General features: G+C 55.9%; 1 protein-coding gene across 2 annotated transcripts in view; it reads right to left on the bottom strand.

Moving 5' to 3' along the window:
- The window catches only part of GAS2L1 (growth arrest specific 2 like 1), a 36,851-nt gene extending 22,729 nt beyond the window's left edge, over window positions 1–14,122 (bottom strand). For both annotated transcript variants that reach the window (XM_032764642.2, XM_075059965.1), the window contains exon 1: window positions 13,450–14,122. In XM_032764642.2, the coding sequence (XP_032620533.1) occupies window positions 13,450–14,100 (651 nt within the window). In that variant the 5' untranslated portion in view covers window positions 14,101–14,122. The remainder of the gene's footprint in view (window positions 1–13,449) is intronic.
- Window positions 14,123–14,539: the final 417 nt, after the last annotated feature.

The following is a 14,539-nucleotide window of genomic DNA, read 5'->3' as shown; positions in this document are numbered from 1 at the left end:
CCGTGTTTGAATTAACGCAGGGGGCAGCTTGTGTCCCACAAAGCCAGGAAGTTCAGCAGAAAGGAAGGGCCCATGGCAGGGGGGTCTCTGTCCCACGTCAGCAGCAAGGCTGATGCGACACAGTGGGATCTGCCCTCTTCTCCCCGGGGAGCTCCTCAGACCAGGGCCCTCCTCCCTCTAGATTGAAGCTCTTTGGGGTCATTCACTTCAGCCCCAAGAAGAGGGCTTTCCCCACTACCACCAGCTTCCCATTCCCAACCACTTGCCCTCTGACCTGCCACAGTGACAACTGGACTTGGATTTCCCAGCGGGTGTGAGTGAGTGTGTCAACCCCAGAATGCACATCTGCTGAGGCAGGAGATTCACAGCCCCCCACCCCCCAGCAGCATCTGGGATGCAAAGTACATGGGAACATCACTGGGATCTGACCCTACGGTCCCCACCCCAGCAAGACTCAGCAGTGTTGGCAGAGTTCTACCTGTCGTTTCTGGCTCAACCCCAATTCCAGGGGCCACCCTCCTCCCTGAGCCAGTCACCACGTTTGCTCAGGTCTAATAGCCAGACGGGTCTCCTTTCAGAGCCCATAATGCTCCTATATGGGGTCGCTGACAGTTGGAGGAGCAAGCCACGAGCCAAGGGCGAGGACCACTTGGGTGCCCAGACAAACGGGCGCAAGAACCTGAATGCATAAGAGATACTTGTCCCCCGAGGGATTGGCTGAGTACTGCCATCCCCAGGCTGGAGACCCCTGGCAGCATGGACTCCTTCCCTTCAGCCAAGATTTCCACCTGAAGTCAGCTAGTTTCCTGTCCTGGGGAGCTTTCAGCTGAGACCCTCAGCCTTTGATGCCAGAGGAACCAGTTGCTCTGGAGGATGTTAAATAGCGCGTGGCTCTTCCCACACAGGCCCCAATGTCCTTGATGAGAATCACAGAATATCAGGGTTGGAAGAGATCTCAGGAGGTATCTAGTCCAACCCCCTGCTCAAAGCAGGACCAACCCCAATTAAATCATCTCAGCCAGGGCTTTGTCAAGCCTGACCTTAAAACCTCTAAGGGAGGAGATTCCACCACCTCCCTAGGTAACCCATTCCAGTGCTTCCAGTAGTCATCCTCATGCACACAAGTGTGCTGCACTCCACCCCAGAGCTGGCTGCTTTCTCAGTAGTGCAGCATGTGTCTCGCCAGACGGGGAAGGTGCCAGGTCTGTCATACTTTCCATGCTGTGAACCCAGAGTACCTTTTCCAACTTAAGGGAGGGTTCATGGTGACAAACTCAGAGTCCAATTGGCTGCCAGGAAGCAGTGATTTAGCTACTTCCACGTGGCAGAGACACTAACCCTCCCTCCTCCCCCACAAGGGCATGGGCCCGAGACTCACTGAGAAGGGAGAGCACAGAAGGAAAGAGAGAAGCCCAGGAACTGGCACTTTGCCCTGTTTATCCAGCTCCCTCCCAATCACTCTCGGGGTAGCACAGAAGCAATGCCAGGCCCAGACTGAATGGACCCCCAGGGCCAGCAGAGCGGAAGGGGAGAGAGGAGCTGCTAGCGCAGGGAAGCAGCGAAATGCACCAAATAAGGATGGTTTCCAGCACCAGAGGGCAGGATCTGGCACCACAATCTTGGCTCTTTAAAACGCCATGTGTCCTGCAGGAAGGAGCCTCGCTCTACAGGAACTCAGTGTTATTCAATGGGAGTCAGTCAGCTGTGTGCAAAGGATTGTAAAGGGTCAGGATGGGTTGATTTCACAAGCATACTTTCCCAGCCTCCATATGCCAGTTTGCTTGAGCAGGGGGAAGGGAAGGGGTCATGCAGGTCACCAGCTTGATTGCTCTGGCAACCTGGATATACCAAGGCAGGGTGATCATACCTCACACTGCAAAGGGGCCTGCACATATGCACACCCCCCTCCCCCCAACGGTGCTGTGAATTCCATGCCAAAGCAAAGGGATCTGCGAGTGCAGTGGAAGCAGGGGAGCTGGTCCTGGACGTGTCAGCCCAGAAGCACAGAGCGGGGAAGCAAGATTGTGCAAGGGGGGAGGAGGATCAGCAGTTGTGACAGGGCATGTGTCACACAAGGGAGTCATTGGGGGGGGTGCTCTGAACTGTCCCTCCCCCACCACCAGTACAAAGATCCCAGCTATGGAGGCTCCAGTTTCTTAAAGCATCTAATGTATTTAGAGGGCACCAATCAGCCCAGCATCAGGGCACCGTGACGCCAAGCAGAGGGCGAGGAGCAGCAGGAGCCCAAGTCACCTGCACGATTCAGCTGGGGAAGAGGCTCCCCAGGAAGAGAAAGTGTGGCTCAGCTGGAGACAGGAAACTCCTGCTGCCTTCCTTACCCTAGGAACCCTCTGGTTAAGGTGGAGAAAATGACGCGACACCATCCTCTGGGGCAAGGGGCCAGCAGAACGGCTCACCTCACCGGGCTCAGAGACATCCGAGAATGGGAATGGCCAACAGGGGATGGATCACTTGATGGTTACCTGTTCTGTTCATTTGCTCTGGGGCACCTGGCATTGGCCACTGTCGGAAGACAGGACACTGGGCTAGACGGACCCTTGGCCTGACCCAGTCTGGCTGTTCTTACATGTGAGTGCTGCTTGACAGTCACCCCAAGAGGTGGGTTCAACATCTCCAGCAGCAGCACCCAGTACTGGAGCCAGAGGCTGGGGTGGGACTAGAACCTCAGCTGGGCAAACACAGGCCTGGAAAGGAGGGCCGCGTCCAGCCCCTGCTCATGCTGGCAATGCCGTCATTTCATCTCATGCATTAACTTCTCAAACAGCGTCTTAAAACACTGGAGCCACAGCGACACTGTAGGAGTGGAGAGAACGACTGAATCCAGAGGGGACGGTCAGTGCACAGCCTGTTAACCTCATCAGTAAATGGGCACAAGTCTCCTGTGATGGCTGGGCACTGCTTCCCCCAGCCCCAACAGCACGCCCAGCTTCACAGCAACCTGCCAGCACACAGGCAGGTCGAGATCTTTGACCATGGGTCCCAGTCCTGATCCCTCACTCTGCAGCCGTCTGCTAAAGCAGGCTGTGTTTATATGCAGGGTGTTAATGGCTCTGCTGTCCTCTCACCATTCTTCTTCCAGTGCCACATAACCAGCTATCCCGCTAACAACCACTTCCTCGAGCTCCTCTGCCCTCACCTACCACCCAGGGACTCTCCATTCTGCTTTCCCCAGCCATGCAGCTGCCAGCTGATGGCTATATTTGGGAAGGCAGTTTGAAACATGCCTGAGGCTCAATGGAGAGAGAGAGTGAAGTTTACGGTACAGATTACGCAGCAGCCTGCCTCTCTCTGCCTTCAACCCAGCAGGCGTTCTAGGACACCTCTATAAATCAAAGCCTTTCCACTCAAACACTTCACCATGCAGCGTGGAATTTACCCATCTCCATAATGCAGCCACCTCTGGGGTAGTTAATGGCAGCCTTTTAACAGCACACACCAACACTAGCTGACAGATGAAAATAGGAAGCGCAGAGGAACATGATCGCCAGCTGAAAATGGAAGTGAAGATCAGGGAGCGGTGCATTTAGTAGGCAGAGTTTGGTAACAGATTACCAGAGCTTGAGGCAAGAATCAGCAGCAAATTCCTCACCTGGAGGCAGTGAAGAACGTAACATCTGATGTAGGTATGAAAAGTAGGCGTGCACAGGGGCTGAGCAAACAGCAGCAGCTATAGCTCGTTTGAAGAATGTGCCCCCACAAAAAGTCTGGACCAACTCCACCCCTGCCCCTGGTGAAGATTTCAGACTCAGGACACTCAAGTGCTACTACACAACTCACAGGCGGCTCGATCTGGAGCCAGACAGATTTTCTTCCAGTCCTCAGGTTGAACCAAGTTGCTCTGAATTAAACCCTCCATCCTTTCATACTGACCACATGGCCAGCACCTGTCCTCGCTGGAAGGAACCCCGCCAGCCTATGCAGAGATTCCCCCCTCCCAGGCAACAGGCCGGTCTCTCTCCCAGCTCCGGGCAGCTGGATTTTCACAAAACCTGAGCCCCCCGACGTCACACCGAAGCCAGTGGTTGCTGCTGGGTGCTCAGCACCTTTGACAGCCCAGCCACTTCGGTGAGGTGTCCAAAGAGAGAGAGAGCAGCTCACCTTTGAGCCTGCAGGGTTTGACAATCGGGGCCTAAATCAAGCATGTACGCTCAATTCATAGCCCCGCACTGAGGTGCTCTGACCCCCGCACGGACAGTACTCCGGGACCACTGGCACGCACAGGCGTGCGCCTCTCAGGGCGAGATTCGCCAGATGGGTCCGACCCACCGAATTTCGGATCCAGGCTTCTCCATACTCGGGCAGCCACCTCACTGGAGCCCCCAACCTTTTCTCTCTCCCTTTTCCTCTACCTGTCCTGTCCCTCCTACCCCAAACCTCTCCATTCAGTCCTCTAATCCCCTCCCTCTCTTCCTGAGCCCTCCATCCCCATCACTAGCAAGTCAGCTGAGGCCAGGTGGCAGAGCCGGGTCCCCTTGGTGCTTCGTCCGAGCTGGCATCCCTGAAGAGAGCCTGGTGCAGTGCGTGGCCAGTGCACCTGCAGCAGCTGCACACTGCATCGGGCAGAGCTCCCTAGGGCCTGTGCTGAATATACAGTTTCATCAAGCAGACCCTGGCTACCGCTCCATCATGTGTCATTTCCCGGGGCCCAGCACATGCCCTCCAACTCACTTCTCCAGCCTGGAGCCCCCCATCCATCCCTCGCAAGCCTACAGCTCCCCCAGCCCGGCAGCATTGTGCGGGATTACCAAGCAGTTCTGGGACAGGAGTCTAAGCAAACCCTTTCCTGTGAACCTGAGGCAAGTGCAGGTTGGGCAGTAAGAGAGTGTTTCTTGTCACCAGGCCTCCGAGACAGACATCAGGGTTTCCTAGAGCAGCACAGTGATGCCAGGTGACGCTGGTGCCCGGGGCTTTGCTGCCAACGGTAACAAGGTGTCAGCCTGTCAGGTGCAGCATTCTGCCCCATCACAGTAATACTCCCTTTTCATTGCAGTGGGCTCTGCAAACCCCACTGCAATGTAGGCACTACCCCCATTTTACTGACAGGGGAAACTGAGGCACTTCAGTGCTGTGATCTGTCCATGCAGTGAGTACGGAGTGCTGACTTCCACTGCCTGTGGTAACCTCTAAAGAACGCTGCCTTCTCCAGCTGCTGCTTGCTGAGACTCTTAGGACTGCAACAGGAGCGGGCATGAGCACACACAGAGGGTCACTGGCTGCCACGAGGGTCCATACACACAGCTCTGGGTCTGGGAGCAGCCTCCTGCAGGAAGCTTGCTCTCTACTGCACGCTCCACCCCACTTCTCATGATGCCCATAAAAGCCCAGGGCATGTCACATGGCTGGTCATTACAAAGCAGAGAAAAATGCATTTCAGCCGGCTCTGCTTGGAGGAGGCTTGTTTAAACCCCAGCACGACAATGTTGTCACATCTCTTCGGGGGGCACAGATGGGCAGGGATGCATCAAAACCCTGTTCGGCCACTGTAGGCACACCCCTGTAGTCAGCTGTACTCTGATCGCTCCTGCTAGCCTGCGGGTGGATCACCCCAGCCCAGACCCTCCCCCTGGCCCCAGGGTGCAGTCACATCATCCCACAGCAAACACCCCTTTAGAGACACACACACACACACACCCCCCACTGCAAAACAGTCAGCCAATGAGCAGCCACTGCAGCAGAAGTCCCCAGTGCCCTCTTAGGTCACCCCTCCCAGCAAGCTGGAGACTTAATGAGGAATGGGGGCAGGGAAAGGGTTCACATTAAAAAGGCCTTTGAGATTAGGGAGTCAGGGGAGGTCAGGTTCCCCCTCCTGCTCACCAAGGCTCTGATTAAATGATCCCTGAGTAATCCGGGGACAGACAGACAGACAGATAGACTCTCTCTCTCTCTCTTCTCCTTGGGGCTTCAGGGCTCACCAACAGGAACTGGGAGTGGGCACATGGGTGGCAAGGTGGGCTCTCAGCTAGTGCTGTCTGCTGGGGGGCACCGCTGCTCCAATCATGCTGCCAGCCCTGGGTCCCCCAGCTCCTCCAGCGTCCCCTTCCCCCATTCCAAGCCTCTCCTCTACTTCTTTCCCCCGCCCCCCTGCCAGCTGGATCAGACCAACCCAAAGCCAGTGCTGGGATGCAGCTGCCAGGCTCTGGGCTTCCAGACCGAGGGGAGCTCCCCAGCCCAGCCGCCCCCTTCACAAGCAGGGCGGAGATGCCTGCTCCAGCTGCTGGGGTCAGTCCAGCCTCCTGAGTGCTCACAGCCCAGCCCCCACCACGAAGGGCTCAAGGGAACATAAGAACGGCCGTACTGGGTCAGACCAAAGGTCCACCCAGCCCAGTATCTGTCTGCCGACAGTGGCCAATGGCAGGTGCCCCAGAAGGAGTGATCCTAACAGGCAATGATCAAGTGATCGCTCTCCTGCCATCCATCTCCACCCTCTGACAAACAGAGGCTAGGGACACCATTCCTTACCCATCCTGGCTAATAGAGAGAGCGAGCAGAGGCCTCAGCGATCTTTCACCCTGGCCACTGCAGGCCCCTCTCCCCTCTCTGTGCTCTGCCAATCTGCTCCCTCATACGGACACTTGGGAACTGCCCCATCTCTGTTGTGAGGCAGCAGCACAGAGCTTCCCCAGCTGCAGTGCACCTACACGATCACAGGGCCTGGGAAAGCCAAGGCTGCTGGGTGCCGATGGGGCAATACCCTGCGTCACTGCTGCCCCTCACCGCTTCCTGTACCCCAGCAAGCTGTGCCTTTCTTGGAGCTGATCCGACCCCACTACGTCAGGAAGGAAAGTTGTGCGTCGGCCCTCCAGAAGCCAGGCCAAAAGCAGCCCAGATGCCTCCTTAGCTCAGTGGAAGCCCCCTTGGAGCAGTGGAACACAAGGCCCCGTGGCCATGACCCAAACGGCACACTCCAGCCCAGGGACTTTGCATCTCCAGTGGCCCACTGTGGCTGACTGGTGGGCACAGCTGGGACAGTCAGAACCCCCCATGCAGACCTATCACTGCTGTGCTGCCTACGCTCCTGGATCTCCAGGTGGAAAGTTCCAGTTGCCTCCTCGTCAAGCCTCCGGCACTAACCTGCTGTTAGAGCAGCTGTGAGCTCCCACTGCAGCACAGCTGCCAGGCACTGAGAACAGGCGGCCACTGGCTGCCAGAAAGGCTATAATTTTACCCTGCCCTTTAGAGAAGAAAAACATCTTAAATTGGGACCGAGACAGTAAGCGGTCAGGTTTCTAAGGGAACACCGAAATAGATGGGGAAGCAGTGGCTAAAGCCAGCTCTGTCGCCATAGAGCCAAGCGCGGGGTAAAGAGATTGAGGCCCTCACTAGACTACCGGACTGTGCTGCCCCTCCCTGCTACCGAGAGCCAAGATCGCCTCATCTTCCTCACGAGGTTCCTCTCCATGCCTATTGTCAAGGAAGCAGCAAATATAGTGCCCAGACTAGACACTGCACCCTCTCCTGCTAGAGAAAGCTTCTTCCCCACCAGGCCTCAGGGCAATGCCAGGCGCTGACCCCGACAGCAAGCTCCTAGGCCCAATGCCTGCTGCGGGATGACCCTTTGTGGGAGTTAGGCGAGGCTGGCTGCCAGGCAGCGCTGAGATACACAAGGTTGCTTGCAGGGCCCCAAGGAAAGCCTGCCATCACTTGTGGGCACTGTCACATCACCATGGAGCAAGGAGGCTGATGACTGTCTGGTCATCGGGGTGGGGCCCCATTACCCAGCCCCCAGGTGGATTCCAAGAGGCAGTAGATCTGCAATGAGAAGCCAGTGTCCTGTTCCCTAAATGGTGCACTTCTGCTGCCCACAGCAGAGAGGCGCAGCCCCTCCAGCATTCGCTGCACGCCAGTGGCAACAGCGTCCATGGGCGGCCAGAGCGAGGCTTCAGCATGCACAATGTCATTAAACCCCCAACACTGCTAGCCACCAGCCACTGCCGAGGTGTGATTAGCCCTGCCAGTCACCCCCCTGCAAGGCTGGAAGTTGCTAGAGGGACATCAGCACAAACACACGACCCACCATCACAATTATTACAATTATAAAGCACCTGACAAGGAGCAACTCCAGTTGCTTGGCTGGCTGCTCCCCAACCCTGCAGCAAATAGAAACAGGATCCCCGGCTCTCTCGGCTGGGAACAGGCTCGACAGGATCAGTGTCTCTCTCTCAGCTCCGGGCAGCTTCATTACACGAGTAGAGAGCAGAGCTGAGAGAGGAAACAGCAGCTGGGACATGGCTCCTTTAAACCCAGTATTACATGACTAAGCCCAGGCCTCAGAGGAAGGATGGTCCAGTGGTTAGGGTACTACCCTGAAATTTAGGAGACCAGAGTTCAAATCCCTCACTTGGCACAGATTCCCTGTGTGACTTCGAAGGCATCTCTCTCTGGGCCTAAGTGTCCCATCTGACCCCTAGGAGAACAGCCCAGCCCCACAGGGCTGTGTAGGGATAAATCCCATCAAGATTGTGAAGTGCTTGATACAGCAGTGATGGGGGCCAGAGAAGAACCACAGATAGACCCCACACCTTGCAAAAATGCCCTGCAGCAAATGGCTCCCATTTAAGCACTGGAATGGGTCACCTAGGGAGGTGGTGGAATCTCCTTCCTTAGGGGTTTTTAAGGTCAGGCTTGACAAAGCCCTGGCTGGGATGATTTAGTTGGGGTTGGTCCTGCTTTGAGCAGGGGGTTGGACTAGATACCTCCTGAGGTCCCTTCCAATCCTGATATTTCATGATTCTAAGCCCCTCCCAGCACCCAGAATGCACCATATCCCACCTAAACCTGATCTGCGCCCAAGAATACACTAAGCAAAGTCACTGCCAACAAAGAGGAGCTGGAGGTTCCCAGGTTACGGCTGGGTCGGTGGAGAGCAGTGATCACTACAATTAATGGGCTAAGGGGTGTGCACATCCTACCACAGCTGCTGCTGGCTCTGCTGCGCGGATGGGGGTCTCATCCACCACTGTGTCTGGTCTCTGACTGCAAGCTCTGCTGAGCAGAGGCTGTCACCTAGGATAGGTCTGTTCAGCAACTAGCTCATGGGGGCCCAGCGGAGTTGTTGCTATAAGGACAGGGCTCCATGCCCAACACCCTGGGTACAGGCCCAGCAGCGAGGGCCGAGCTCTCTAGGGTCAGATGAACAGTCCCATCCCCGCTTCATTTCTAGGACAGTGTATGGCACAACCCCAGGGATGGGGCTCTTAAGGTCCCACCCCTGCCCTCACTTGCTTCCGCAAATCTCTCGAGCTGAGAAGTCAGGGTGGAAAGCTCATGAGAGAGCAGGCTTGTACCCACCATGCCCTCCTGCTTGCAGCCTGGCTGGGAAAGCCCTGGAAAACACCTTCCCTGTAGCATTTCTGCTTCTGACCAGAATCAGGAAGTGCACAGCCTCATGTGGGAGCAGTGGCATTTGGCATTTATTAGATCACTTTGCGGCAGAGAGATTCCCAAGTGGAGACCTGCTTGGATTCAAGGACAGCTCCTCTTAGCCCCCGGACATCAGCGTTTCACTCCTGGCTCTAACACCAACTCAACCTTTCACCATGCTGAGGCCTTTCCCCGTGTCTCAGTTTCCCCATCCAGACAACAGGGCCGGGAAGGTTGATTGCTGTCTCTGCAGACGTCAAGCGCAGAGGCCAGGCCACACACTGGGCCCAGGAGTGGACAAGCAGGGGGTGGAGGGATTGGACTTGGAAAGCAGCATTAATAAGCTCTGGCTCTGTCACAAGCACATTCACTCCCCAGTGGGTGACACTTTCCATCCCTGGCCATGCCAGGTGAGAGCATCACAAAACCCCAGTGGCTGTCCTGATCTCAGCACTTTTCCCATCCACGCCCCAGCTCCTTCCAAGCACCGGTCGGTCCAGGTGGCTGCAGTGCTGGGGATGAAGCCTTGGCCAGGGGTTAAACTGTCCCAGAACAGCCAACAGTCCCAGGAAGCTACAACTGACATAGCTACCCTGATCAGCTGGTCCTCCTGCCCCTATCCACAATGCAGTGTGCTCTGGATAGAAACGGCCCCAAAGCCCCCTGTTCCCAACAGCAGCGCTTGGTATTATGAGACAGAGGCCTTGGGAGCCCCAGAATCAGACCCAGATTAAGGAATTTTGGGGCCCCGAGTAGTATGGAAATTGGGGGGGGCTCACCTTCCATAAACTAGACAGCAAAGCACTCACATATATCCCTTCCCACAGACTCCAGAATGCCCCCTTCCCCACCCCACGCACAGGCCCCCAAATGCCCCCCCACTCCACATGTACCCCCCCAGCCCTCCCCTATCTCCCCCTTGCCTTGACAGCTCCCATGCATCCCTGACGTACATCCCACTCTCTGCAGTCCCCAACATCTCCCATTACTCACCCCACCATTCCTCAACATTCCCCAGCCCCCTGATCCTCCCTAACTCATGCCCCCAAACTGCCCACTCACCCCACCAACAACTCAGCCCCAGCCCCCAGGACCTGCCTGGATGTTCACCTCTGCCTCAGTGTTCAGCTGCCGTCCCAGACTAGAGCAGCTGACCCCATGCAGCTGCCCAGCAACTCTGCATGCTCCCATCGCCCCCTGCGCTTGCATGGGTTTGGGCCTCAACAGACGAGCGGCCAGGCCACACTAAGCGAGAGGCATTATGAGCTGGCACACGGGTCGCAGTGCTGCTCAGTTCTGGGCTCTCTCCCCTGGGACTGGGGGCCAGTACGAGTGCACCAAGTGAACGCTGGCTAACGTGGCCCAGCCTGGAACGACCACATCAGAACGGTGCTGTCACGACAGAGGGCCCCTCACACTACCAGAGCAGTACAAGAGGCCTTAAAGTGGGTGGAACTAGCCCCTCTAGGATTCCTCCTACACAGGGGATTCCCCAGGGTGATCCAGGCTCAGCACCTGCCCAACTTCCAGCCCTCAGGTGGCAGTCAGCTCCGAGGAGCGATTCACTGAGAATCAGGCTCAGCCCCCCAGGTGTGACACCCAGACCCACCGCAAGGGGGAGAGAAACCAGGGTTTCCCCACGCTGACTCCCCTGCACCAGCCTCCTCCTCACTTAGCAGGGCCTCTCCCATGAGCAGGCCCCAGAAGGCAGCAGACTGCCCTCCCTGCCTCCAGCCAGGGCACAGCCGCTCCCTGGTTTGCTTTGCAAAGCGGGTGTGTCGCACCTTGGGAAGAACCAACATTTCTGCATGTTTCCACTTGAGAAGCTATAAAGCAAACTCCACGTCTAAAAATAAAGCCAGTGATTTATCCAAGGGCTTAATTTCAGCCTGTGGACTTTGGGAGAGAGAGACTGCTTTAGCAACCACAGGGCCAGCTCCGAAAGCAGCATTCAGGACCTGCATCTCCCAGGGCTGGGAAGTATTTAAGAGATCTCCCTTTGCCATATTCCCTAGGTCCCAGCTTCAGCAATAATCCCATCAGCCACCCCTGCTTTCCCTCCTCGCCCAGCACTAGGCTTCGAACAAAGCCCGGGCTGGGAGAAGAGCCGTTTTCTCAAGATGGAAAAATGTGTGATGGAGCTTCAGCTGAACGGAGAGAATCTGATTACAATGGTCTCATCTCCCAGGGGAGCCCTAGCTCTCCATTAGAGATGGGCGCCTGCCGCACAGCTCTGATCCACAGCCTGGCTTTGCCAGAGCTTGCTGGGACGTCAGGGTGTTTTTCCATCAGTGGGCGCCAGGAGTCCCTTTGACAAATGATAAATAAGCAGCAAGTTCAAAATCCTCACAGATAGAAAAGGTACCAAGGAAAACAGATGGGCGATTACATATTCCTCTAAGGGATCACGTCCCTCACCCACACAGACAACTTTCCGGGAGGTATCTGGCTTTGCTATTGGCCCACTCTGCCCTTTCAACCAAGCACACCCCAGGAGTGGCACGTTGACAGCTTTAGAGCCTGCAGCCCTTGTCACTGGCTATAATGATACTTACCCACACCAGGCTCCGAGAGGTGGCAAGGAGAGGAAATCGTACTGGCTCCCTATATGAGCCCACGGTTGGCCCTCTTTGCTACCCGACTCAGCAGTGAAATAGTTAGAGACTGCAGTCAACTTAACATGTGGCAATCCTGAAAAAAGCTTCTATAAAAGCCCAGAGACCAATGGAGATGCTCCCACAATCAGTACATGCTCCAGTGAAAAATGCTCCATTCCCTCCGGCCCCGGCACCCAAACCCAGCAGCATGAAGGCCTTGGAAGACAAAAAGCCACTGGCACTGATTTCCAGCACCTGGGGGGGGGGGGGGGGGAAGCAAACCACAAATAGCAAAATGCACTTTCACTCATCTAAGACATCACTGGTCACAAAGGTTTGCTTACGCTGCATTTTTAAGGTGGCACTGCCCCTTTAAGGATGCTAAGTATCAGAGGGGGAGCTGTGTTAGTCTGGATCTGTAAAAGCAGTGAAGAATCCTGTGGCACCTTATAGACTAACAGACGTATTGGAGCATGAGCTTTCGTGGGGGAATACCCACTTCGTCGGATGCACGTCACTCTCTCTGTTGTTAGGTTTCAGAGTTAATGCCACAAGGAGATGGATGGGAGAAATTCACTGCAGAGCTGTTTCCAGTGACAGGATCAGACAGCACTGCTTTGGGGCTCATGCAGAATGACTCTTTCCCATTTTTAAAGACGGTGAAAGTTTAAACCCTGTCAGAACCATTGGGGTGGCCAGAGAATCGCTGGTTTGGTACATCCCCACGTACCAGCTCAGCCCAACGCCCATGCCCGCAGACCGGGTGGTGGCACCGCACACTTCCCCGATGCCCCACTCGGCTGAAACCACGGCTCACGCTTGGCCTGGCACACCCATCCCGGGGACAGGAAGGCTCAGTCAGTGCCCAGGACTATCCCAGCAGGCCAGTCACAACAGAGGTTTGTTGGGATGTGGACACAACTCCTGCCCTCCCATCCCCATTTCACACAGGCCACAACACTGCCATCAGAGGGGCAACTGCTCACCAATAACTTGGAGCCAATTCCATCTGCCCACTGGAGGTGGAAGGCCCCATCACCAAAGCCTCCAAGCTACGCAGCACTCCAGCCTCCACATTTGGAGAGATCTCGGTTGGAACTCTTCCCCCAGGCTATCCAAGTTAGACCTGCCTTGATCTCCCTCAGCTATAATACACCACATGATGGTCCCCCCTTCCCACCCTGGGGCCAGCACGTCTTTGTAGGTGGGTCTGGGGACCAGGCGGGAGAATGCACCAGGCCTACAGATGCTCTGAGCAAGATGAGCAGAAACAAGTTGGAGTGGGAGGAAATGTAACCACTGGTGGGTGGCAAGAACCAGTGCCTTCCAGTTACCTCCCCCCTAGCACAACACTAACGTGGCTTAGATCACCAGGAGAGCCACACTGGGTAATGTTGGGAGGAGAGGGTTTCATGTTGCTTGTACGTTACTTGGGGGCACAAGATACTAACAAAATGGAACAGTCTCTCACCAGCTCATCCAGGTTCTTGAGGTCACACAAGGAGATTCTCTGCGCCCTGCTAGGGTAGACAGGTGACTCAGGGCCCAAGTCTTGGCTATCCTCCTGGGTTTCCAGTCCCCCATAGGCTCTCTGATCCCTCATTTCCTCCTCAATCTCCTGCTCCATCTGGATCAGCATGGGGGCCAGCATCCCAAACTTGGAGCCCCTCCTAGCGACCTCTAGAAGGCACAGGACAAAGTTCTTCTCATTCTTCCTCAGCACCAGGTCATTGGTTTCGAACATCAGCACGTCCTGGATGCCCAGGTCCTGCCGGCACCACTGGATGAAATTCGAGACGTTGTCCCTGGCGATGAAGGAGCCAGGCACCACATTCTTGGCCTGGTAGACAACCTCATTCTGGGGCACCCTCATGTGGGCAGCAACTTCTGGGTGCTGCTGCTGGAACTCCAGAGCAATGCGGTTGACATTGTTGGCATGTTGGCAGAGATCACATCCGGTCTCCAGGGTCTCCATGAAATTCTCCACCCGGACATCCCAGCCATAGAGAATGTTGAGCCACTCAGCCAAGTCCTCCTTCATGGCGTAGAGATACTCCTCACTGGACCGGAAAGGCCGGATGCTCTTGGAAGCTGCGGACTGGATGTTGCTCAGGTCAGCCATCTTGCATCCTGTCCCCGGGTGTCACTTCAGTGAGAAGATGACATATATTAGAGAGAGAGAAAGGCAGAAAGACCACCACTCCTCCCCCACCTCTTCAGTGAGCCAGAAGCCAGGCCCAGCTCCTCCTGTGTAGCAGACAAGTCGAGCAATGGGAACAGATTGCATTACGGGATTCAGATGCCAGCTATCGAGTGGAAGCGGCATGGTCCCACGGACAGGGCTGTCGTCACTTTGGGCGATTTGCTTCCCTTCCCCCTCTGTGCCTCAGTTTCCCAAATCTGTAAATTGGGGACTGTGAGCCACACCCCACATGCATGAAGTGCTTTGAGGTCTTGGGACCTGATTTTCAGGAGTATTCAGCAATCCTGAATCCCACTTACTCCATCTGAAATTGCAAGTGCTCAGCACCTCTGCAAACAGGGCCCCATCACCCAGTGCC

This window comes from Chelonoidis abingdonii, chromosome 22 (genome assembly GCF_003597395.2).
Source record: "Chelonoidis abingdonii isolate Lonesome George chromosome 22, CheloAbing_2.0, whole genome shotgun sequence".
Classification (NCBI taxonomy): domain Eukaryota; kingdom Metazoa; phylum Chordata; order Testudines; family Testudinidae; genus Chelonoidis; species Chelonoidis abingdonii.
Note: the sequence above shows the minus strand (reverse complement) of the source record. Positions and strands in the feature narration are given on the sequence as shown.